This window comes from Mus musculus, chromosome 2, assembly GCF_000001635.26.
Source record: "Mus musculus strain C57BL/6J chromosome 2, GRCm38.p6 C57BL/6J".
In the NCBI taxonomy this organism is placed as follows: Eukaryota; Metazoa; Chordata; class Mammalia; order Rodentia; family Muridae; genus Mus; species Mus musculus.
Window position 1 is genome coordinate 64997278 of NC_000068.7, and position 27055 is coordinate 65024332.

At 41.2% G+C, this 27055-nt stretch overlaps 1 protein-coding gene across 1 annotated transcript in view; it reads right to left on the reverse strand.

The window, feature by feature from the left end:
* Grb14 (growth factor receptor bound protein 14) overlaps positions 1–25489 on the reverse strand; it is a 110291-nt gene extending 84802 nt beyond the window's left edge. The window contains exons 1-2 of the mRNA NM_016719.1: positions 25183–25489; positions 23810–23942 (exon numbers count right to left, since the gene is read on the reverse strand). Coding sequence (NP_057928.1) covers positions 23810–23942; positions 25183–25367 — 318 coding nt within the window. The 5' untranslated portion in view covers positions 25368–25489. The remainder of the gene's footprint in view (positions 1–23809; positions 23943–25182) is intronic.
* Between the last annotated feature and the right edge of the window lie 1566 nt (positions 25490–27055).

The window sequence follows — 27055 nt, forward strand, 5'->3', positions numbered from 1 at the left end:
AAGGAAGGAAGGAAGGAAGGAAGGAAGGAAGGAAGGAAGGAAGGAAGGGAAGGAGGGAGGGAGGGAGGGAGGGAGGGAGGGAGGGAGGAAGGAAGGAAGGAAGGAAGGAAGGAAGGAAGGAAGGAAGGGAGGAAGGGAGGGAGGGGGAGGGAGGAAGGAAAGAAAAGAGATAAAATATGAAATTCTTATGTAACAGAAAAAAAGGGTTAAGTCATTGGCAGCATCTTTCCTATAAAGTAAGATAAAAAGCCCTTCATTTCTATAAGACTTTATTTCTATAAGACTTTTGAACCATGGATTATTTATATAAATTAACTTCTTGTATGCACAGGAATACATTATATTTAATTTTCATGGTACAGGAAGAGATAGGCACTTTAGTGTCATCTGCATACCATGGGTAAATAGCTCAAAATGTGTCCGCAGGCTTTCACAGTGAAGTCCAGCTAATAAACACGAGAAAGTTAGTTTTTTGAAAAGCTAACTTTCCTCCTTCTTGTTTACTGGATGCATCTTTCCACTGTGTTTTTCCTTGTAAAGCACACTAGTTACACGGGATTATTTACTCAAGAATTTTAAATAACCATTGTTATCAACCTTAGGAACCCAGACAATTCTTGAGTCATCTCTAATCTACCTCCAGGATACTAAATGAAGTAACCATAATCAAGGATAGGACGAAGCAATTGACTTCTCCATAAATGATTTACAGCTGTGTTTTTTCTACACCTATAGAATATAGTGCACACATTTTAATTTACCCACTGAAAACCTTCCTTGAAACTTTCAAGGCAGAAAGAAAATTTATAAAATTTAAAGTAGGGTATACACAGACAGGTTTCATATTAAATACCAAAATTAATTCCTGCCAGGCCTCAGGTAATGGGTCTCTATGAAAATAGTTGTATTCCTCAGCTGCCATATTAGAATGTCAGACACTTTAATCGGTCCACATCATTTCCACTCACCATAGCGCAGCTCAGTGTCTGTATACCATTTTTAGATAGGTCAGCGAAACAAGAGAGAAGGTTCACATGACCAGACACCTCCAGAACCTGAGATGGAGTTTATAATAAATCAGTGTTTGTGAATTCAAACATATATTGTGGGTTTTCGGTTTGAGGAAAAATGCCACTCTTTTATTCAAGAGACTCTTTTAAGTCCTTAGGGACTTGGTCTATGGTTGGCTGAGATACAATGCTACTCTTAGTTTGATGGTCTGCTGGACTGGACAGATAGATCCTAAAGACACAGATATTGTAAACACTGAGAAAAACAAATGCAATAGATGCCACAGAGAATGAGTTCAATTTTTCATGAAGCTATTGACACATGCTTTTTAGGAAGGCCAGTAATCCATTCTGGGATGGCAAACTATAACTAAAGGGGGAAAAAAAGAGATGGATAAAGTGAGACATTATGCAGCAGTAGGCTCTTTAGACCAGATCACCGAGGCCTGGCAAGCAATAAAAACCCTGAGTTTTACTGGACACACCATGAAGACACCAACATGTCATGGTTGGGTTTTTTGTTGTTGTTGTTGTTGGTTTTTTGGGTTTTTTTTTTGTTTTGTTTTGTTTTTTGGTTTTTTGTCAAACGTGACACAACCCGGGACTTATCTAGGAAAAGGGAATGTCAACTGAGAAAGTGCTCCTTCTGCTGCTCCATCAGGCCCAGACTACTGTGAGCAGTGCCATCCATGGGCTGGTGGTCCTGGGATTACAAAATCAAATTGAGCAGCCAAGAGGAGCAAGACAGTAAACAGAGTTAGTTCCTCTATGGCTTATGCTTTCATTTCTGCCTCTACATTCCTGCCTTGAGTTCTGTCCATGATGAATTGTTGTAGATGGAAGTACAAAATGAAATAAACACTTTCCTCCCCAAATAGTTTTTGGTCAAACGAACCCTAAGACACCAGGAATCCACACAGATGATGGTACACTAAGAACTAAGTATCGAGAGAGAGAGAGAGAGAGAGAGAGAGAGAGAGAGAGAGAGAGAGAGAGAGAGAGAGAGAGGTGGAGCTGCACCTTAGGGAAGAAGAGACAGACAGGATCTAAGAGCAGTTGAGCAGTGGCTAGCACTAGAGAGTACAGCAGCAATGTAGAAGACTCTTGAGTCTAACTCTAACGGAAATTTGTCTTGTGGGGTAAACATGGGCTGCGTTGTCTATACCTAGATATTAACTTCTGATTTCAAACGTCCTCTATTTGACTCTGTGCACAAATGCAAATTAACTTTTCTCAGAGGCAAGATTTTTCTGCTGTGCCACAAAGAACATAAGCCTCTGTTTGGAAGTGTAACAAACACATGCCAAAGTACAATAGGGTTATTTTGTATTTTTAAATACTTAGCTCCCAAGTAATTTGTGCCTTAATGAAAATATGAACAATCCCAAAGTCAAATAGCATATGAAGAAAGTAATGAATACCACTTGTGTCATTAAAATGCAAATCTCCTTTAAAATGGGAGCAAGGGAAACAAAACTATAATCCTTGACACATATTTTTCTTGCATAATCTAAACATCTCCTAAAATTAGTATGTAGGATTCTCTCATCACTACATTTCCCTTCTTGGTGACTTGAATTATTTGAAGTATATTTAGTCTAAGAAGATAAAAATAGCAAATACTTTAGAATGGCTAGAGCAAAATCCCTGATAACTGCAAAGGAAGATAACAATGTAGAATGATTTATTCTCTACTTGGAACTCTTTAGAATCTTATTTTTACACTTTAATCAGGCTCAAGGCAACATCAAATTCAAAACTTACCTTGAACTTTTCCAGCAATAATTTTCTTATAGGCAAAACCTGAAACTGTCACATTGAGCCTTCTTCTACTTGAAGAAAGAACTATGTTTTTTTATTTCTTTTCTTTTCTTTTTATTTATTACATCCCCATCACTATCACTCCTTCCGGCCCCCTCTCCTACAGCCCCTCTCCCATCTCCTTCTCCTCTGAGAGGGTGGAGCATCCCCCCGCCCCGGCACATCAAGTCCCTGCAGAGCTAGGTGATTCTACTGAGGACAGACAAGAAAGTGGAGTTAGGGGAAAAGATTAAACAGACAGGCAACAGCTTTATGGATAGCCCCCACTCCATGTGTTCGGGACCCACATCAAGACTGAGCTGCCTATCTGCTACTTATGTGTGAGAACCTAGACTATAAGAAGAAAAAGATCCCTATGTGGAATCTTTAATGCTCAAAATCACATGTAAAATCTCCCTTTACTTCTTCTTATCCCAATGAGTGCTTAGTGTCACATTTTCCCATGACGTTAGTGAACTGACCACCAACCCATAGCACTTCAGAGTTCCAAGGCCTGAGGACATTCTAACAAGAGAACCAAGCAGCATCCTTGAACCAAGGTGAGTGAAAGGGGAAGTAAAGGGAAGCACCAGATACAGAATTTAATCTGCCAACCTTGTATGGTCTTGCTCCATACAGCACTCAGGCTGGAAACATGCCAGTCTGCAAGTGCTTATGAGATGTCAACACAACGCCCAGTCCAGCGCATTTCATATCACAGATGTATAGTTCGTTACACACAGGAGTTCTTGTTCTAATCTTTGCTCACTTAACTACCCAGTATTGTTAAGTATTGGTGATTATAATGACAAATTAGCTGCAGTCCCTCTTTGTAGGTGGAGGTTCTCTAATTGTCTCTTGATTGGGTAAATAAAGACAGTAGAAGCCAATCATTGGGCTAAGATATAGAGGCGGGTCTTCCGGGTCTCAGGAGGAAGAAGAGGAAACGGGTTAGAGAACGGGCTTTTGGATCCAGGCTTTGGAAAAAGACAGACACCATGTAAGACTGGGAGCTATTAGAACCAGTGGTGGCCCCTGCCTCCAGATGAATTCTAATATAGGATTAGCTGCTGAGCTTAGGACAATAGATTCCGAGCCCATCAGTTATATCATCTAGCTGATTTTAAAATATTAAGATTGTCTAGTGTTTTCTATCCACAACAACTCAGGTGGGCAGCAGAAAGGGCACAACTGCAGGGTGGTCACTTGAGAATACAGGTGGTGGCTGTTCCCAGAGCATAGCCAGAATCTCTGGAAAGCATTAACTAGCCATGGGGGTCTAACTAGATGGCAGGCGAGTGGCTGCTAGTCTTAGAGCCTAGCCGGAGCAAGCATGCATTTTTAAAATAACATACAACACCTCTTCTTATAAGTTTGCAATCTAGTAAAATATATAGAGTCTGTTTAAGCTGTGGGCTAGGTACAAACCAGCAGCAGAATGAGCATGAGAAAGACCCTATGATCCAGCCTCAATAGTACACACACACACACACACACACACACACACACACACACACACAGAGCTTGTGCGAGAGAGACAGAGAGAATAAGTATTTTTGCCTTAGTCCTTAAATTATTTGTCATAAGAAATGAAGATATATAATGATACCACTCACAATCCCTAAATCTAAAATCAAGGAATATAACTGACTGTATCAGCCAACAATTCCCAAGGCATATAAGAAACTAGATTGCTTTAAAAGAAAAAAAGACAGTGAATGGAAATGAAGGAAGAAAGGGTGAAAAGAAGAAGAAGGAAGAGATGAAAGGAAGGTAGGAAGAAAGGAAAAGGGTTAGAGAAGAGGGGAGGATGAGAAGAGAGGAGGTGAAAGAGACAAGAAGGGGGAGGAAAAGAAATAAAGAAAAGAATAAAATGAAGAAAGAAAACAAAATGAGTTTTCCCTCTAAAAACAGCAATATCGAAGGTGATAACCTTCATTCTTTTTCCCTTAGAAAGAAGAAAAAGACAGGAAAGCAGGGGTGGGGGGAGGGAGAGAGGAAGGAAGGAAGGAAGGAAGGAAGGAAGGAAGGAAGGAAGGAAGGAAGGAAGGAAGGAAGGACCCAGGAAATGTATGAAAAAAAGTCCTTACAAGTCTGAAAACAAGACAAGAGAGACATGTGCCAGGGGCTTACTTGAACCAATGGCTTTACTCATGCGGAAGATCTGAACCATGATGCTGTTTTCCCTCATCATGAAGTAGTAGAGCACATGTCTCCACTCAGAGCATGAAGAACGTTCCTTCCTGCTGCTGGACATGGTATTTGGATACCAAGATACAGTTCAGAACTGATAAAGACAATTCATAATGGTTAGTGCCATAATTTAAGTATAACTGGTGCTAAATCCAATTCCAAAACAAGGCTTCTATGGGAAAGGACATGCAAAGTTTTCATAGGGATGTCCAGAATATAAATCGCACAGACGCCTGCAATTGCCTAAGCATGAGTGCATATACCACGAGCATACACTATTTGTGTGTATTGCTCTTGTTTAGCTGAATGTCAAATAAAACAAATACTGGATGGTTTCTTTCTATGACAGCTTATAAGACACACAAAATGACTGGGTTGCTTATGCCTATGATAAATTCTGTTTGGTGACCCGTCTAAGACTAGCAAAGTTCTTCCTGACATGGCGGTTGCTCTTTAGGTATTCCTAAGCCATGTCTGTCACTCCACTCTCCCTCTCCAGCTATGGCAGGGAAAGTTAATGGACTTATGGACTCTCCAGCATGGAGCATGTGATGTAGGCGAGCTCAGCTAAGGTAGCTCAAAGTTCCAGAGGCTGTTCCAAAGAGCAGAAGAGAAAGATGTCAGCCTCCCACACCTTCACACCAGAAACTCACACTGGTACTTCCACTGGGTCACATTGCTGAATAAATAGTCCTCCAAGCCTCCAGCAGAGATGGAGGCTCATCCTCACAATGGGAGATTTAGCAAAGGGTCCCTAATCATCATCGTTAGCCCACCAAAGCCTGACTCTAAGTGTTGATACCAACAGTGACATTTGCTACTATGTCCAATGTTTTACAGCAACTGAAAAGGCTATAAATAAAGATGGAGCAGCCCGTCTTCATCCAAAACACTGTGAACTAAAAAGTTCACAGTTCAAACAGAGAATGACTAAAAACGGTTTTCATTTTACAATCTGTTTAGCTCAAGGCTTTTATCTCATTATAGTCAACAGAGAATTAATCTTTTAAAGCATATATGGAATGATGTTATATAAAATAGAGCATTAAATTTTTTATTTATTTTTTGTTTTGTTTTGTTTGTTTGTTTGTTTGTTTAGTTAGTTAGTTTTGGTTTTTTGAGACAGGGTTTCTCTATATAACCCTGGCTATCCTGGAACTCACTTTGTAGACCAGGCTGGCCTCGAACTCAGAAATCCTTTTCAGGTCTCAAAAAAAACAAAAAGAAAAAAAAGAAAAAAGTTTACACTGGAAAAAATGAAATGAAATCAGACAGTAGACACCCTGTGTCATTTAAAGCATGCCTCCTCTGTTGTTTGTGTCTGGAACTACCCAGGTCAAAGCATATTCACACAGCGCCCCCTTTTGTTCAACAGCCACTCAGCAGGCTTGGATAAAAAAGGGAAAAGAAAACTCCCATAAGCCAAACAAGTTCCTTACACAAGAGGAAATACACTTTAATTTTAAAGGTGATCTCTTGTAAAATCCAAGGAAAAACTAATCAGTTTGAGATGGGGTAAAGGGGCTTAGACAAGAGTTATCCATCAAAACTTACAGACTCTTCAGCCAGTTTACTATAAATAAAAAACACTTCTTCCTGTGAGGATAGTAGACTGTCCAGTGCTTCTAGGAAGGGAAGGGCTGTTCTTCCAAACCTGCGCTGGAGTTGCAGCAAGATCCCTTCAAAGGTGGACTAAGACAAGTTGCATCAGAAACAGAGGGCTCTTTTGACAGGTCCTTGTTCAAGCTCCTAGTGCCTCAGCCTACAGACACCGACTCCCCAGGGCGTTCTGTGAGGATGTATACTTCTCCTCAAAGGCTCCAAGCAGGTGCTTGTTACTGCCATCATGAAGCATCACACATAAAATAACCTGTCGAAGACTGGTGGTATTGGTAAGTGAAGGACTGTCAAATCCTTCTCGAAATGGAATTCAATTTCATCTCTAAGTACCTGAATGACTTCTTAATTTCTATGCTTTTAACAACAGTATTTATCTGCAGTCATAACTATAGACCTGCACTTATTCTGTCTGTGGCTGGTTAAAGACTACCATAGATTAGCAGGACAGGTCCCTTGCTAGATTATAGCTCTCTCTGAAGGTGCCCTGGCTCTGTCCAGGGGCCTCTGTCCTCTCTACTTTCCTATTTTGTTAGTGGTTCTCTAGGGCACCGAGTAGGATGTTTTCCTGACTTAAATCTCAGACTACTATCTGTCAATGAACCTTAATTTAATAATCCAGAGCACAGCTTCTCATTCAATAACAATACACCCTGACCTGAAAATGGTTCAGTTTCTCTTCTGGTCGTGAAAAAAAAAATCATTCAAAATTCTACACAGTGCAAAAAAGTGTGAAAGGTTTCTAACATTTTTTGTCAGAAACAAAAACAAAATGAATGTTTTTTTTTAATGTTTCTTAAAAGCACTATACATACTTCACAGGAAAAATACCATGGTGAGAAGCGAGGGATTTAACCCAGTCAATAAAATCAATAAAGCCGGCATGCATAAAGACTGGCATTTTGAGTCCCAGAGCCCACATAAACAACAACAACAAACAAAAAGCCCAGTGTGGGGAGATGCTTACTTGTAATCCTAGCAATGGTGTCATGCGGTAATGATAAACAAATCCCCGAGGTTCACAGGCCAGCACGCCGACCTGAATCATAGAGACTCAGATCCCAATGAGAGGCCCTGCCTTAAGAAACAAGGTGGACATCCATGGCTGTTCAGAAGAACAACATCTGAGACTGTCTTCTGGACAGTTCAATATGTGTTCCACATACATGCATACATACACACACATATATACACATACCCTTCTATTAGATGTCTTGGAACAAATCCTACTCACAGTTGAGTTTTATGAACCTCCTGCTTATTCAACAAGTATTTACAGAGGACCTAGACTGTAGTGTCCAGGTACAATGTTAGTGTCCAGAAATGCATTGATGTCAAAGGCAAACATGACTCCTATAACCTGGGAATGCTTCCCAGATCATGGGATAGTGGTAAGTAAATAGAATGATAGTGCTGTGAAATTGACCAGGTAGATTGTCTCCAAACACAGTAGCTCAGAATAGTCTATCAAGGAAAGAGAAAACTCTGAGCTGACACTTCAAAGATATGCACTTCAAAGTAGCTATTTAAAGATTAAGGAGTAGAGGGACACAGGAAGGCAAAGCATCAACTTTATGAGAAGCCTTGACCCTTGTCCGATGTGTCAAGGTGTGGTTGAATTTCTTTATTTTCTTTATTTATCAGAAAAGTTGTGCAGTAGAGAACTAAAGATGTTCAGTGTGGTCAAAGCATGCGATATAAATAAGGGGAAAATGACATGATAGAAAAACATAGATAATTCACAAAGAAGAGAACTAAGTAACAGAATTAGAGAATGGGGCCAACCACCTAGCATCTTAGGGACCTCACTGACACGAGTATGTGGACAGAGATGAAGGATCCATGAAATGGTTCTAAGAAAGAAATGTTATAGCTGGAGTTGCTTTCAAAATTATTATTTCTATAAGGAAACGTGGTGGTGATGAAAGAACGTTTTCAAAGTTCTGGGAAAAGATGAGAGGCAAATTACTTTAATATATGGTATGGTAATGCTAGTATGAGAGGGTACTCTTTTGAAAAATAACAATTGAATAATGATGTGTTAAAGGCCTTTGCATGCTAATTCAAATGTTAGCATGGCTAGATGAAAATACATTTATGATATAGAAATTTAATGTTCTCAGGTAAGACACACAAAAGTACAAAAGTGGACAGCATTCTATATCCTAAGAGACACTGTAATGTAAGCCCACTTCAGCCAAATCACAATTACTGAGAAAAGGCCATCATAATGCTTACACTTGTCAACAGGGTATACCACTAAGGTGCTATGAGTGACTCTCACTTTACTGAGAGCCATTTTACTGTCAATGTAAACATAAGGCAAAAACAATGTTTCTAATGCAACAAAACCCAATAGCCTCAATACTAATGATACAGGTATTGATAAAATTAAAAAACAAAAATCTGGAGGAAGAACTTTGGTCAGAAAAGAAATGGGAAGAAAGAGATGGAGGTTAGGTACGGGCCCTTCATAGAACTGGAAGCAAAGAACTTTGCAAATGTCTCTACCAGAACTCCCCAACGTGAAAGAGAGACTAGTTGTACAGCCCTTAGCATCTCAGAGAAAGTAATATTACTAAGCTACTTAATTTGTGCTTGAAAATCCACGTTAACTGTTGTTTTCTCAAATACATCCCCAAATAAAAAATTTCTTCTTCATATTTTTAATTAAAATGAATTTAATAATCCAGGCCATGTGTAGTAAGTGCATGCCTTTAATTCCAGCATTTGGGAGGAAACAGCAAACAGATCTCTGTGAGTTCAGGCCAGCCAGGGCTATACAGTGATTTCTCATCTTCAAAACTCTGCATCATCACCAAAGACTTCTCCATGGTTACCATGCAGCTTTTTCTCATGTGACAACCCTCCCTCAAGTGTCTCACGTGAGCACACAGGGCCCTTCACAAGTCCTAATGAAGGATGTTCTCTCAAATTTTCTCAGACTGACAGAACATAAAACCCATACCAGTTGCTGGCACCATAAACATTTCTTTCTTTTAGTTTTCTTTAAACCATGCATTTCAGAGCTAAGGAGACAGCTCAGTTAGCTAAGTGCCTGAGCGGAAAGTTTCAGGACCTGAGTTTGACTCCAAGGAACCCACATAAAAAAAGCTGTAGCTAGCAGCAGCACACACCTCAAATCCAAGCATTGGAGACAGGAAGATTCCTGGGGCTCAATGGCCACCTAACCTGGTTTAATCAGAAAGCTCTAGGCTCCATAAGAGATCCTATCTCAAAAGCAGTAAGATAGGAAGGATTGAGGAAAACACCCAGAATCAACATCTGATCTCATATACAAATGCACACGCACTTACAAACCAATCTTCAAATGATCCTCCAAGATCACAGGACTTGGTGGCTAAGGTCATGTTGAAGGGATTTGGTGCCTCCTCTTCATCTTTCTCAATTAAATTGTCAGCACGTATTCTGCACTCCACACTCAATGTTGACCCAAATATCTTCCACTATTAAGTCATTTTTCTCTGAACCTTGCTCGTATCTTTCCCAAGTTGCAGACGTGGTTTTGTAAAAGGAGCCCTTATGCTTTGGGGACAAAGGCAGGTTCAGCCTAAATGAGGTCATCAAGTTCCCAGTGCCCTAAGAGTCCAAGCCAATGACCAACTGAGTGTTCCAGCTGATCTTAATTTCCTTGGCATAGCACAGTCAGAGTACTGTAATATAATGCAAAATGGCTCCAAAGAGAAACCAGACACTGACCAGAGTCTTGCCAAAACACAGTTAAATAATACCAAAGTGGCCCTTTCATCTGAATACTGAGCCTCTCATGCCCGTGTCACCCTCCCCAAGAATGAAAGTAATCTTCCACTGTGAATGTGGGCTGGCTGAAAAACCATACCAGACTCAGCCCCAAAGAGGAGATGAGCTTTTTAATTGGCACATGTGTGCTGGGAAGGATGAAAATGCTGACAAGGAGACCAGGAGACAAAGAACAGGACTCACTGGGAGCAAGGGTGATCCAAATTTAGAATATGCTTATAGTGCTAAAACAATACTCAAATGTTTATCCTGCCCAGGATCTCTTTCAACAACTTTCAATCGCAGAACCTTCCCTGAAAAAGAAGTAGCTTTAATGTTTCTAAGTTTCTTTGTAAATTAAATCGTTTATATTAGATTATCAGTAGGCTCTCAGGTAGACTCTCACTTGCATCAAGAAATCAACAATTCTGTTTCTTCCTCATTGCTTTATTCTTATTTATTATTTATTTATTAAGCCAAAATTTCTTGAGAGCCTGCTACAAACCAGACATATTTTTACCTTCTAGGAACTGAGTAAAGAAAATTTAACACAAGGGGTTAAAACCACACTGACCTTGTAAAATGGCTGACATTTTAGCCCCCACTTAGGGCAGTTCCCTACCACCTGTAATTCGAATTCCAAGGGATCCAATGTTTTCTTTTGTATTCCATGAGTAACCTGCCCTCCATACACACATACACATATAATTACAAATAAAGTAAACTTTAAAATATTACTACAAAAGAATCTCTGCCTTCACTGAGCTTCTGTTCTACTGAGTAAATGCAATGAGCAAACACATGTGAACAAAGAGAACTGGGTGATAATATGTACTAGGGAGAAAGATTAAGCTCAGTAAACACAACAGTTTGGATCTTGAATGTCTCCCAAAGGCTGGTGGATTAAAATCTTGGTCCCCAACACATGACATCATTGAAAAGTGGCAGCAGAAACCTTGAGAGGTGAGAACTGGGAGGAGGGAACGAGCTGAGGACTTTGAAGTGGATACTAGCATAGGAGCCTTTCACCTTTCTGTGCAACTTCATGTCAACCTAGAGGTGGATGGCACGGCTCCATCATGCACTCCCCGCTGTGATGTGCTGACTCCCACAGACACAAGGACATGATGTCAAAAGAAACCTTCCTAACTGTAACCCAAAGCCTTTTTAATTCTTAAGTTAATTATCAGGTGTACTGTTACAGTAATAAGATCTTTGTGATGTAAAGGAGGAAAGAGAATGGTGAAGTCATTAATGACAGTGTTAACCTTTAAGTCTGAGATCAAAATCATTTGCTATCAATCAACTACAAACTAATCAGGGCCTCCTAAATATATACTAACTAGATTGAAACAGATATGTCATCCAATCAGGTTAACTCACTTTCTTATTTTCTAGATATTTCATTAACACAACTTTAATGACTTATAGTCTTTTACATAAATACAGATTTATTCAAACCAATATTCATAAAAAATGTGTGATAATTGTATCACACATTGGCCAAACCAATGCATTCATAAGGCTCTTGCATAAATTTTTTCCAACCTGTTATTTTCATAAAATGCTTTGATTTGTTTTAAATATATTTTCTTCAGAAGCTTAAAACCTCAGATTTAATTTGTTCAATTTGAGGAAAATGGAGACCACAAGAGGTAGTGTATGACTGTAACCATGGCAATAAGGTAAGAGTAGGGTCAGAACTCTGAGGCCAGCCTGGGTGAAAGAGTTCTGGTTTCCCTGTTGAGAAAGACAGAGACAGAGACACAAAGACAGAAAGACAGAGGGACAGAGGGACAGTGGGACACAGAGATTTAGAAGTCAGTCCCCTCTCAGATAAAATTCAATTTTCCTGTTCACTTATACAGTGTTATATCATTCTGAGTCAAAAAAATTTTTTAATTAGACAATAAATTATTGGTTAGGCTGAATAATAGAAATGTCTAAAAAGAGTCAAAATTTAAAATAGCACAAGACCATCAATTATGGTGGTTCCTGCTTGCATTTCCAGCATTTAGAAGATGCAGTAAGGAGTGTCATGAGTTCAAAGTCATGGCTACATATAAGGTCTGAGCACACCCTTTAAAAAACATGAGAATATACTCATCCTTTATTCCAAACTTAAAAATAATCGTGGTAAGGGGGTAAGGTGTCTGCAGGTTATGTTGAACTCCTACAAAGTGCAGAGACCTGCTCTATGAAATTAGAAATGTCTGAATTAAATATCAATCTAGTCATGGTAAATTTTTCTTATGTTGTTGATGAAAGCAAACAATGTATTCTGCAAAAATTAGCCCGCATGCTAGCATGTTACTGTTTAAAGAGCAGAGCATATTGAAATATTCTGTGATGAAACACGATGCTAGCTGAGCAGAGTTAGAATAAACAGTTCATAATACAATTCATTAGTGTATTGTTAATCACAATGTTGAACTGCACACAAAATTTGAAAGAAGTCATCCATAAATTTTATCCTTGGTTTTTAACCAATTTATTCTAAAAACCTAGTACTTACAGGGAAAAAAACTGTTGTTTTAGAAGAATAAATCACTAACTGTATTGGATGCTGGCAACCACCCAAACCTGATCTATTCAAGACCGAAGTTCTCAGATTCCCAGTAGCAGCCAGTAAGGCTTTGTGGCTAAGACTTCCTTCCTTGCCACTTCACTCCACTAAAGGGAACTACTATGTCCAAAGCCAGGCATTTCCTAAGCAGCCCAGCTGCTTTGCCTCAGTTCTCAACAATTCTTCAGGTTCTACCTGGCTCCGGAGTATCTAAGGAATGGGTTGACGGCTTTGTTGCAACTGCATCATAGCCTGACTTTCCTTGGTAGCCATTCCCACTGGGACTGGCCTAGTTTGCTTCCAAATGCTGAGATAACACACTAACAGAAAGCAACTCTCTGAACAAAGAGCTTATTTTAGCTTATAAACTATGGTCAATCATCCAGAAAGGCCAAGGCAGGATCCTGAAGTAGAAACCGCAGGCAAGTATTGCTCTTACTGACTTCTTCAGCTTGCTTTCCTACACAGCCAAGGACTACCTACCCAAGGGGGAGGCAATGCTTACAGTGGGTTGAGCCCTCCAACATCAATCAACAATCAAGAAAATAATCCCACAGACGAGTCCAAAACCCGTCTGATGCAAGCCATTCCTCAGATAAGGTGCCCTCTTCACAACTGACTCGAGTTTGTGTCAAGTTGGCAATACCCTCAAGGATTTTATACCCCAAGACAAGGAGCGAAGTAGAGAGGCAGTTGTGAGCATGGTAAATTCTAAGGGAGGTAAGGTTTAGATAAATGTATTGTATAGAGATGTAGACCTGGAAACAGATTCCCTCAAATCTCTGAGTTCTCCCCACTCTGGCAAAATATTGGCATGTATCTAAGGGGTCTGTGCTTTCTCTCACATAAACTCCGATCTACATAAGTCACTAGTGATACTAAAACTCAATAATTAATTACTCAGGAGGTAGAACCAAGCGTATCTCTGAGAGCTTGGGGTCTGCCTGTTCTAACAGAACAAAGTCTAGACTGACTAGAACGACACAGCAAGACCCCATCTCAAAACTCCATAGAAAAGTAAACAATTGAGTGGAATATTTGCTAGTGTCTTCACCTCAGGCTAAGAGAAATGGAGGCAAATGACAGTTGAACTTAAGTGATTCTGTCTGTGGAGACTTTGTAAAAGCAGTGGAAGGCAGAAGGAAGGCTAGTGGTGCGATGAGTACTTATCACTTCTGAGAACACCAAATAAGAATAATGTGTAAAACTGGAAATGTCTCCACTAACTTCATTACAATTGACAAACAAATCCTAATAACTAAAGTAAAATATTGTATTAAATCCAATTAGTCCTGATATATGTCTGCTGCTTTGTAAATAGAATATTCTAATAAAACTGTGGTTTCTTTTAAATTTTAGGGAAGATAATTGATCATGGTTGGACAGGACACAATTTGATAAAATTGGGTTTCCATTGTGAATTCCCTTCAATAATCCATTTATCCGTTCATTCTCAACAAATAACCCAGGAACAATGAAGCCAAGATAATTCATTTGGATGGAAAAACAATAAATACATCAAACAGATTTTTAAAAAATGGTAAATAGGGTCATGAAAGTACAGTCAAGAAACTAAACTGAGAAATGTAAAGGAATAGGAAAAAAAAGAAGGAGGAGGAGGAAGAGGAAGAAGAAGAATGAAAGCCACGTCATGCACACAGCTGCCAAAGAGAGATGGCAATGGTATAGTATGCCAAAGCCTGAATGGGTAGCATTGGCTCTATACAGACTAGGGAAGAGTCTCCAAGCACAGAAAGCAGTCTCTGAGACAGAAGAAAGAAGTTTGCCCAGTTCACAACAGAGGAGAGGACCGACCTCAGATGCAATATACTAAGCAAAAGGTAAAGTGTACATGAGGTAAGAGAGTTACAAGAGCCGTGAGAAGAGAGCCACAAGACAGAACCAACCACATGCAGTACCACAGGCCAAAGGAAGAGATGTTATCTTTAAGTGATCAAAACTTTTTCAACCACAGAAAGACAGTGAAGTCCATTTTTGTTTTGTCTTTCTATAAACGTTTTATGTGTTTATTTAAGGTCCTAGGCTTTGGTTACACGTGTTCGTAGCCTATCTGGATCCTTTTCTCTTTGCAATATCCTGGCCTGTATTTTTTTTTAAGTGCCTAGTAACAAATACAGAGAGAAATGGATCAAGATAGACTATTATAGAACCAGCGCCATTTATGGTCTGTGTAGGTAGCTTAAACTAGAATGGTAGAGGCAGAGACAACGGGAATTTATGTAGGTTCTGGTCTGTTTTGTTCAAGGGGCTAGCCAGCGGTAATTAACAAAGGGAAGTGGTCTCCTCAGTTTTTGCCTTTAACAATCAAATGAATGCTTGGAGGGTGGAACAGAAGGAATTTGAAGAAGAATGTGGGCCACAGCCAATCCACACCCAGGAAGCCAACTGGAGTTAAGTGCAGACTAGGCCTATGACAACCTCAAATGTTCCCACTTGATCTCATGTCTTTCTCCCTCAGTTTAAGCACTTGGCTCAGCACTACAGCCTTCTGCCTCCCAGATGTGATGACCCCCTTGATAGTCGACTGTTGACTTGCTGTGAAATGTTTACTTTAGCCAGGCCTTCCTATTCCTACTCTCTCCATGGCCGAGGATCTGCTCTTCCTTGGCCCATCTCACCAGTGATGCATTCTTCATCCATAGACGTGCACTGACCATGAAAGAAGCTCAGAAAGGAGACTGAGGGACCATCATGTGAGAAGATTAAGAAGACACTACACAGGAGTCATAGTGACTTAAGAGCCGTAGGACTTACCTATCCTGGGACCAGAATAAGATGGAAGAGCTCAAGACCTGCTAAGTGTTGGCAGTGGTCTGACACTGTGTTTGTGAGAAGCAGCAGGATGGTATTATAACACAGGCACGTTGCTCCCCACACTAAAACCTTTCAATCACCATACACTGACTTGCACCGTCCCACACATACAAAACTAAGCGTGGTGCCCAGAATGGTGTAAGTCCACTATGCTCTCGAGTTAACAGGGATTCCAAGGCCACCATATACAACATTTCATCTATGGAATAAAGTAGGTGGATAACTGCACTTTACTAATGACTTTGGGGAATAGAGACATCTATGAACAAACTCGGGACCTCCAGTCTCCCGTTTGTATTTATTGTTCTTGTGGCTTTGAAAATTATTAAATATGAGACTGCAAGAAAGCCTGTGAGGCAAGGGAGCCTCTCTTTGTCTTCCTTCTCACATCATTGCTAAGTTAACCCAGAATCCTTCTTTCTGTCCCTTTGCCAGGGCAAAAGCCTATGGTCACTTCCTAGGTTCTCTCTTGATCTGTCCTTTAAGTTCATAAAGAAAACTCCCCTGTGTGTTAATCTCTTAATTAAATACATAGGTATTATTTACACAATAGAATGTATTACTGTGCTATACAAATTAGCATTTTCTGCACAGAAAACCATGAAAGTCTGAGGAATTGTTTTATTAAGATACACATTTATCCTGAACAATGAATGACTTCAATTTTCCCTCTCATGATAGAACATAATCTATACCCTGAGGGAAAAAACAAAACAAAACAAAACAAAACAAAACAAAACAAAACAAAACAGAAGCCAAGCTTTTAGAAAGTGGAAAATAAAAATGGACTGCAGATGTGCCTTCAAGATTAGACAAGCGTTGGAAGTAGTCTTTAAACTAGAATCCTCTGAGGTAGGTGGTGTGCCAGGAGCCCTGTAGAAGGTGAAGAGACAGCCATCTTCTGCTTCTCACAAAGGCAACTTACACAAGGAGGAGATGACCCTGAGTGGATAGCACCCTTCATCAGAGGCCAGGGTACCTTCTAAAGCTCAAGACAGTGGCCTCTGAAGCCGATCTGCTCAGAAGAAAAGTGGTATGAACTGAAACCAATGCTTAGTAAACAGGCTTCTTGTAAAATTCATGAATTCAAAGCAAGCAATTGGCCAGTGAGAAGCACACACCAAGTCAGACAGCAGATTAGCAGTCACCATCTGTCATGCATGTCCATTAATGGTATGCTTTGGTGTGCTCTCAACCACACACTCTGGTACAGCTCTTTTTTATACCTGAGGTTGTTGGGGTTTTTTTCCTCTGTCTCTCTATTCCACACCTACTGAACCTTTTGGAAGAACCTCCCACACACTAGCTGAGCAGGTAGTGTGATCTAGGGCCCTCTGCCCCCTTGATGACAACTGTTTCAAAGCTGAATATACAGACTCTTGACAGTTGTTACATACTGAACCACCACTAAGAGAGCCAAGGGACAGCCACTGGGGAACAAAAATACAGAAAGTAAGAGGACAAAGTGAAGTTGTAAGAAGCCCGAGCTAGTGTCTGTAGGAGGAAAGAGAGAGAACTTGGTGGCCCTGTTTATTATATGGTTTTTTTTTCCCCCTGACTTTTTACTTTGCAATTCTAATTTCTCATGAGACCATTGAACTTTTGTTCTTTGGATACTAAAACATAACTTTATAGGCCAGTTCATGCGAGGTTCTGTTTCCCCTAATCAATGCATGCTAAGGTGTCAACCAAAGTCCATTGGCAGCATCCCCACCTTCTCTCAACGGAAGAGCTTTTTCCACAGTTTTCCAAAGGCATATTGACAGAGTCTAAATGTGGCAGGGAAGAAAATAGCTGATTTTGTGCACCCAGCAGAGGAAACGTGTAAAGAGTTCATTTCCCCTTGTCCTTCTTGGGGACATTATTCTTCAAGGACATCTGTAAGTAGGCCAAATTCTTCATGGAAGGTGTTTTTGTAAACACCTATGGAGAAGCCTGGGCCCTTAGAGCCTGCTTTAATGGTGCTCCAAAGATCTGCACCCTCTTATATTCTCCAAAATAACAATGATATTCATCAAGTAGCAGCATTCAAGAGGAGCAAATGGCTGTTACAGAGATCGTTTCATTTGGCACTCTAATAATAAAACAAGTATTGTTTCTATTATTCGTTCTGCGTGTGTGTGTGTTTCATTTTACATTATATGGAATTTTGTAGAATAGCTTGGGGGACCTAAATGCAATTTCTGATGTTGTTTTCATCTGAAGATGAATTCAGACTTTCAAAGGGTTAATTCATCAACATTTGAAGTATAATCAATACACAATGTGAGGATTTCATGTGTTGTTTCAACTGAGGAAATTTGATTATAAGTGGTTTCAGATGATATCAAGGAATTATACTTGTTAGGAAACAATACTATTCAGATTATAGCTCTTCAATGTATTTTTCAGGGCTCACAGATAAAAACCAGGTAGGGCTATGATGACAGAATTCCTGAGATTAACTCCCAAATATTCCCACAAAGAAAATCATATTTTCTTAAAAGAATAGACGAAGTAAATCGAGGAAAATCTTGATAACCACTAAGCCTCGGAACTAAGAGCACAAGGGTAGAATTTCTTTCTATTTCTATGCATGTTAGAGAAATGGATATAGGAAAGTATATATATATATATATGTATATATATATATATATACACACACACACATATATATATATATATATATGTGTGTGTGTGTGTGTGTGTGTGTGTGTGTGTGTGTGTGTGTGTGTGTATACTACACTGGACCACACATACAGACTTAACAAGTACATGATGGGATAATTACTGGCATCACAATGACATCAAAAGGCGTTGAATTTGGAGACAGAGATCTAATTATCTTTTTAAATGTTGTCGACACAGTAGAGAAAATCCAAGCCGATGAGTATGGAAAACTAGTAACTTAACTATTCAGGAGACATTCCTGGTTTCCCAGAGATATATTTTAGAAAGCTGCAGGGGCCAAGGGTTGTGGTCCTCATCATTACTCCTATCTCGCAGGAGGCATGGGCAGGTAGATCTCCGTGGATTTAATGCCAGGGTTATCTACATAGTGAGTTCCAGGACAGCCTGGCCTATAGCATGGGATCCTGACTCAAAAAAGGAAAGGAAAGCAGGAAAGCAAGGAGGGAGGAAAGGAGGGAGGGAAGGAGGGACGGAGGGAGGGAGGGAGGGAGGGAGGGAGGGAGGGAGGGAGGGAGGGAGGGAAGGAGAAAAAAATGTTATAGAACAAACAAGAAACAGTATGATGATCCACAAAGCACATAAAGATAGTATATTTTTAGATGCACTATGCATACCTGGTCTGGAGCTAACAATCCTTCTTACTTCTCCCCCTAAGTTCTAGATTGACAAGTCAGACTACCATGACCAACTACTGCACTCTAATACTATCCTGGGATATTTACCCAGGGCCATAAACAGCATATGAAAGTTGGTTACTAACAATACTAACAGATATGTGTTTGAACAGGCTAGCTGTTTAAAGTATTCCCTCCTTTAAGATTTGTGACCTAGAAAAGTTACACTCAAAATAATTTTTATTATGTAAAGAAATGTCATTTCTAATTTATGATAGGAATTTGCTAGGGAATTTAATGTAGCTAATTATTTGATTAATTTTTTTCTATCAAATTTGGGAAAGCAAAGCCATAAAGGAAAACCATAGAGCTGTAATTCAGAAAAGGGAGAAAAGGAGAGAGAAATGCCACGTCCTTAGATGAAGATTAACAAACAGCATTAGTCAGACCCACCATGCTGTTTTATGGGTGGGCTACAGAATGTTTTTAAGAGTTTATGGCTTGTACTAGCTATGCTGTCTTTTCTGTGCTTGGAAATTATACCTTTTTGAAAAATATGCTCCTATCAAATCCTCAAGAGTGCAAATGCCGAGTCTCAGTTACATCACTGTGAAGCACCTAGAAGCGCTTAGACACGATTTACAGATCTGTGGAAGTAGGGCAGTGGATGATGTCAAGCCTCTCTCTCTCAACTCCAGCGTTCAATGACACAGTTTTTCACTAGGTTCAATCTTTAAAATGTTCAGGCACTTTATTATGCATCCAAGACAGTCCCAGAGGCAACTGACCAGAACCTACACACAAGCTGTGTCCAGGTTCAAAAATTATCTAAGGCCTAGAAAACAAGACAAGAAATGATTCTTCAATGAGAACTGAAACCTTTTTTTTTTTTTCTTATTCTTCAAGTAATGGGTCTTTAAAATCCGGCAGTAAAGAATAATTTCCTAGCAAATTTTTGTTATAAATTAAAAATGACATTTCTTCACATAATGAAAGTTATTTGTGATGTAATTTTCTAGATCACAGATTTTTAAAGGAAGGGATAATTTAAATAGCTATTATTGTCAGAAACAAAGAAATCGCCTTACAATTTCACATGATGAACATAAGAGACAGAGAGAAAGAGAGAATAAAGAAGCAGTTTTCATCCTAGCTCCCCTATAATAACACTAAAACCACACAGAACTACTCAAGTTGGCATATCTTACTTGCAAAAGAGACAAAGCCCACCCTATTGTGGTATATTGTGCAATATACCAATCACACATCACAGAAGCACCTCAACATGCTTTCAAAAGCATACTTGTGGCCTGGAAAGTGATTTTGACTGCGGCTTTGAAAGACCAAATGAAATTTAACATTTTTAGACTGGATTCTTTCAAAGTTTCTGGGCATTCATTTGTTAATAACAAGTAGAAATTCTTTACTTTTCCTGGGGAGATAAAAAGAATTTTCTAGCAAGTCTGGAATGACTTAACAAGTACCAGAGACTATAAAAAATTTTTTTAAAGGAGTAATATTGTTATGTTTCATCCATAAGTAATATTGAGAGGTACAATGTAGTCCTTTAGCATCATACATATCATCTCAACCAAAAGCTGCAGGTATTGACACCAGAGGTACTATCTTGTAGTAAGGGCATAGGGGCAAGCATGTGTTTGACAAAGGTACTAAGCCTAGGGAAATTGCTGATGTGGAGAGCCATGAGTTCTCAAAGACTTCTCATTCCAAACAACTGAGAATGCATAAAGTAATTAAACGAATCAATTCTCCATGCAATATCTAGGTGAATTAAAAAGGGAAAGGAAAAAAAGGAAAACGAATCTTCTTCCTCAACAGTGGGATATCCTGTACATGAAGTTGTGAGTCCTGGGACTAGGAAGATATTTACAAAAACGTCTTTGGGAGGTAGGACACCCCTCAGGGACTGGACCCAGTAAGTCAGCTAAATCTAGCTCATAAGTAGGCCCAGCTGCCTGTGAGTGTGTACAATGTTCTCTGTCAGGCTAGATACAGGCTGCAAGGGCAGAGAGGAAACCTGCTGGAGTGAGCGACACACGTCATCTTTTCCCTACTTTGGAACTTCCGAATCTGAAACCCACTGCCCTTCGCTGGACTGCCTGCCTCCACCTGGATCTGAGACCTAACTTACTCTCGTTCTCTTCAAATCTTTTCCCTTTTCTGTGATAAAATAGTGTAACAAACGCCACTTAAGAAGGAAAAGGTTGATTTCAGATAACAAGTCTACATTACAGTCTGTCACTGCCAGGGAAATCTCAGGGGCCAGGCTTGAAGTAGTTGGTCCCATTGCATCGGTGAGAAAGAGGTTGATGGATGAATGCATGCATGCTCAACTTACTTACTTTCTCCATCTTCTCCAGGCCAGGATCTCTGCCCAGAGACCAGCTCCACCCCCAGTAAGGAACCTTCCCACTTCAATTAGACCAAATCAAGATGATCCTGCAGCCCATCTAGATTTTGTCAAGTTGAGCCTGTTAGCATAAGCACACTAATATCTAGTCTCCCTTTGTATCCTCAATCTAGCCTGCTCTACTAGTATTTCTTTTACTCAGAAGTATCCTGTGTTTATCCACAAAATAAAGCCTTACCAGATCACTTTTTCACATACCCTTGCTTTGCCAATCACTCTTTGTCAAGGGGGGTGGGGGAGGGGGAGGGGAGGGGGAGGGGGAGGGGAGGGGGAGGGGGAGGGGGATCTCTGCCTATCTAGGTATCTACTGTCTAGAATAATGTAAGAAGTCTGTGGCTTGAAGAAATTGTTAACTAAATCCCCCCAACTGAATATTAAGCCAACATCGTTCATATTCTTGCCCACCCAGAATGAGAGAAGCAACCATACAAAGCCCACAGTTAAATCTGTCATCCCTAACTCCATAGCCAAACTCTGGGTGCTTGGATATTTCAGAAAAGTTTACAATAAGACTTCAAAAATCTCACTCTGATGAAAAGGTTTTTTAGAATGGATCCTCTTGATCGCTCCCAATCCACTATCAGGTTCCAATCTTGTCCCCCCAAAATGTGTGTGTACCAGACAGCTATGAAAATTACATCTCCAAATATCATCATAGTCACACATTATAGTTTGCATTTGTAAAATTGGGGACAGTTAGCTCCCTGGAGCTCAGTGGGCAGACAGTCTGGCAAAACTGGTGAGTTTCAGGTTCAGTGAGAGATATTGTCTTAAAGAATAAGGTTGGGGCGAGAATAACAAGATGGGTCAAGTCTAATGGCATGAATTTGATCCCGGCACCCATGGAAGTAGATGATAACTCTGAAAGCTGCCCTCTAAACTCCACATGAAAATTAATGTAAGTCCACGAATAAATAAGTAAATAAATGTAAAAAACAGGGCAGGGAGCATTTGAGGAAGACACTTGCCATTGACTTCTGGTCTCTAAACCACACATGACACAGTGCTTGTACACCTGTGAAACTCCTGCACACATACCTCCTACTGCTATCTATTGCTGCGTGGTAATAAGCATGCCCGCTCCCCAGGGTATTTCCTCCCTTCCCCTAAGTAAAACTACATCACTGAACCAATCAGAGGTTAATATATGAAAATTCTCCTACTTATACACACACATATGTGATATATATATATATATATATATATATATATATATATATATATATATATTTACCTGTTTCCTCCCTTCACCTCACCACGGTTCTCTGAATGTTAAAGTTTCCTCTCCCCAACTCCAAAAAAACCCCAAAAACACCAAAAAAAAAGAGAGAGATGTTTTTTGACAAGTGAAGCTATTCTTTATTTTGTTAATTCAAAACTGGAATAAGTCCATGAAAAAAGATGAATAATTCTAGGATGTGTTGCTTTTTCACTCCTAAAATGTATAGTTATGAAATATCATTTCTTGGCTGCTTGGACTTTTTCTATCTAATTGGTGTAAGTCAGTCTCAAACAAGAAAGAAGACCATTAAAAAAAAAAATCCATTTTATCATGGCTTCCAAGTCAAATGCCTTCTGCAGCTGGAACCTCCAAAACATAAAGTTTGCCGAAAAGTATTTTGAGCTGCAAACTCCAATTACCTCATGTAGATTCCTTTTTTTAAAAAATTATGGTGTGTGTGCATGCATGTGTGCGCATGGGCTGGTGCATGTGCGTGTGTGCGTACGTGTACATATCCATGCCCCAGAACCCATGCAGAAGTTTGAAGACAACTTTTGGGAGTAAGTTATTTCCTTCTACTTGTTGGGTCTCAGGAGTCTAACTCAGGTCCTCCAGCAAATGCCCTCACCTACTGAGCCATTGCTCTTGGTCCCTGTCAGGTTCTCTACAGCACTTTCCTTTGGTAAAGGAGGCTAGCCTTATATGACATGTGTATAAGGAAAGACACCATTAAATAGCAAACAAAGAGCCGATCGATCCCCTTCTCACCTGATATTATAGTCCCGCCCCTTCCAATTAAGACTGGTGTGAAATTGATGCCTGTTGTCCGATAGGCAGTCAGGACAGGTGCACTCTCAACCCTATTCTCTCCCAAGAACCCAAGAGGAAATGTTTGATATTCCCACTACACAGCTGAGGAAGCTGAATCCCAGAAGGAACATCATCTCAAGGGCCCCTTTCAGTCAAGGGCCAAGCAAATTCTCGTTTGATGCTTTGTTTTGGTTTGGTTTGGTTTTTTTGCAAAACTCTTGAAGTCTGTGTGGGCACAAGCCTTGGAAGACCTTAGGGTTTCACAGGTTTGGAGGTGCATACCTGCTTCTTCCTTGAATTGGCCCTGGGAAACAGGCCTGCTGACAGCACAGATGTAAGCGGAGAGCAGCAGAGCTCAGGAAAGGGGTTGGGAATGGGTGGCTTTTCCAGAACATCCAGATCTTTCATTTTTCTCCTACACCAAGAGAACATAGGACGTCATTTACATAAAACAGAATAGGAAATGTAATTGCTGTCAGGGGAAAGAGCATTGCTCAGGCTAACGTGTACCGCTTGGTGACAAGGCTAACACTCTATAAGTAGGTGTACAGGAAAGAGCAAGGATGTCGTGCCCATGGGTCAAAAATAAAATATGCCAATTACCACAAATAATTCTATACCACCTCCCCCACCCCATCTCACAGAAAAAGAAAAGAAGAAGAAGAAAAGCCTTGGGAGGCATTGACACTCCATTTCCTGTACTTAGGGCTTTCCTGAACACCAACACAGGCTACATCATGATTTATGCAAACATTACCCAGGGGAGTGTGCCATTTCCTGGCTCCTATTAAATTGACAAAATCTGTAAGTTACATCCAGTAAACTCATCCCCAGGATTTTTTTTTTACTCATCACTGCTGGAAGTTATGATTTATTAAATATAGATGTGGTTCATCTCACTTCGAATTTCATTCACAATGTTGCCCACACACAGTCTGCTAATTTTTCAAGTGCTTATAGATACAGAACACCAAGGCAGTCCTTCTGGGAAGGTAAGTCAATAGAATGTGTTAGCAGGAATGTAACGCTAGGCCACTGGGGAGTTATTTTAACTTGACTGAAGTCAGAGCGCTTTGCAAATCCTGACAAAGAAGCAGGAGTGGTATTTAGATGTGCGACTGCAAAAAGCCACGGATTCTTAAGCTCTTCTCGCCTTTTTCTTTCCTAAGTATGACAACTCCAAAGGCACTTAATGCTCATTGCTGTGGAGATGAGAAACCTTGGAAAGCCGCTGCCCTTTCCTGTGGAACATAAAGACGGCTCAAATGTCAACCCCTGCTCTGCCTCTCCCGGGTCCTTGGAAGACTCTATCTACGTGGGAGGTGAACACATTCAAGCTTGGATTTTTGAAGCCTATAGTGTAATAGGAAAAGGGCCACCCAGCAGCTGAATGTGGTCAGTCTGGAGTGAAGCCTTCTGGTTCACCCCAAAGGGCAAAGGTGAGACAGACCGCTCTCCACCACCCCGTGATGCTATTTATAACAGGGCACCTGGAGATCGTGGTGCCCTCCTGACCCCGCGGGATCTGGCTCCAAGGGAATTGTCTTCAGACACTTTCCAAACTTGGTCCGGCTCTGGGCACACACTCACCCCTGGGCCGCCTCCATACCCCAAGAGCGGATTGCTGACCCGGACACCACCACGAAGCTGCCTACCTGTCTATGGCACCGCGGAGGGTCGCATCGGAGGCGGGGGACAGCGCGTGCAGTCCGGGGACCTGCGCCGGGTCCTGGGCGTCTCCCTTGCCCTGGGCAACGCGGCACACCTGCACTGCCAGCGGCGAATCCTGGGCGCCTGCCCGGCCCGCGGCGCTCTGCCCGTCTTGCAGGGACGTGGTCATGGTCGTAGGCCAGGGGTCTAGGGAGTCATCGACCGCGAGGCGAAAGCTACGAAGGGCTGGGGGCGAGCAGAGCCGAGCGGTTGCAGGCAGCGAGCGCCTTGCAGGTGCGGTGGCAGGGCCGCCTGCGCTCACGGCCAGGGCGGCTGGGACGCGGTGGGGCGGGGAGCGGGGGAGGGGCGGGGGCGGAGGAGGAGGGTGGGGACGTAGAGGGTGGGGACCGGGAAGAGCGGTGCTGGGGGGCGGGGAGGATGGAGCGCCAGCCTGGCGGGCCCTGCGCGTAGCCCGGGCACTCGGGGGCGCTGGTGTCACTCTCCTGAAGCGTGGGGACCTCGACCTCAGGCTCCCTAAGTCCCACCGCCGCTTTCCCAAGTGGGTGACCCAGCACAAGGCTGAAAGTCCCGCGGGCCGAGTGCCACTCTGGGCTAGGAGGACCGACCTCCAATCTGCCTGGGTCCAGGCAGAACTGGTCCTTAGACCCTTCCGTGCCAGTAGGGCCACGGGAGATCACCTAAGCTGTGGCTTGATCATCAAGACAGACCCACAGTACTGGCAAACCAGGAGGAAATCTTAGGGCAATGTATTCTCCAGTCCCGCCCCCCACCCCGCGCTCCCTCCCCCACCACCCCTTTCCTTTTCCTCCGTGGCAAGAGATGGAGTAAAGTGAGGAAAAATCAGGGTTGCTGTCTTAGAAAAACTCCTTTGAACTGGTGAGAATTCTCAGTAAAACCTGAATGAATCTCAAGGTGCCTGGGATTATTAATAGAGTTTTTTCCTTGTGTTCGTTCTTTCTTTCTTTCTTTCTTTCTTTCTTTCTTTCTTTCTTTCTTTCTTTCTTTCCTTCTTTCCTTCTTTCCTTCTTTCCTTCTTTCCTTCTTTCCTTCTTTCCTTCTTTCCTTCTTTCTTTCTTTTCTTTTCTTTTTATTTATTTTTTATATTTTTACTTAGTTATTAATTAATTTTTTTTTTTTTTTGGTTTTTGGAGACCAGGGTTTCTCTGTGTAGCCCTGTCTGGCCTGGAACTCACCCTGTAGACCAGGATGGCCTCGAACTCAGAAATCTGCCTGCCTCTGCCTCTGCCTCCCAAGTGCTGGGATTAAAGGCCTGTGCCACCACTGCCCAGTTCTTTTCTTTTTTTAATGAGAGCATCTTTCTCATATTTTCCACATTCTGCCTTGCTCTCCTAACTATTCCATGAATCTACTACTTGCCTCATTTTATACATAAGAATATTAGGGTCCCCAAGCAACCCAGGGCAAGGCCCTGCTTAGCTCTTAGTTAACAGATGCACTCAGGATTCATCCCATAAGCTTCCATGTCAACCTAGGCAATGAAACAGTAGAGGCATTGTGTTCTTCCAGGATGCAGCAACCATACCCTGAAATCCGGACTTCTGTCCCTGCTTTTCATGAAGTATCCTACATCCTGTGCACCGTGGAGGACTTTCAGAGAGTTTACACACTCTTTGTTCTCTGACCAACTTAGATATCATCTGGTCCTGGCACCTGTTTCCCTAAGTCAACCTCCACTTCTTCTGTCCATGGCAAGATAAACATCCCTCCTGAAAAAGTGAGCCATCCTTGTTGTCCTGCTTGAGTATATCCCCTATCAGAATGTCAGCCCCAAACTCTGATGACAACTGGGGTTAAAATTGGCATGCTTCCTGGTTATAACCACTCCACGAACTGAGA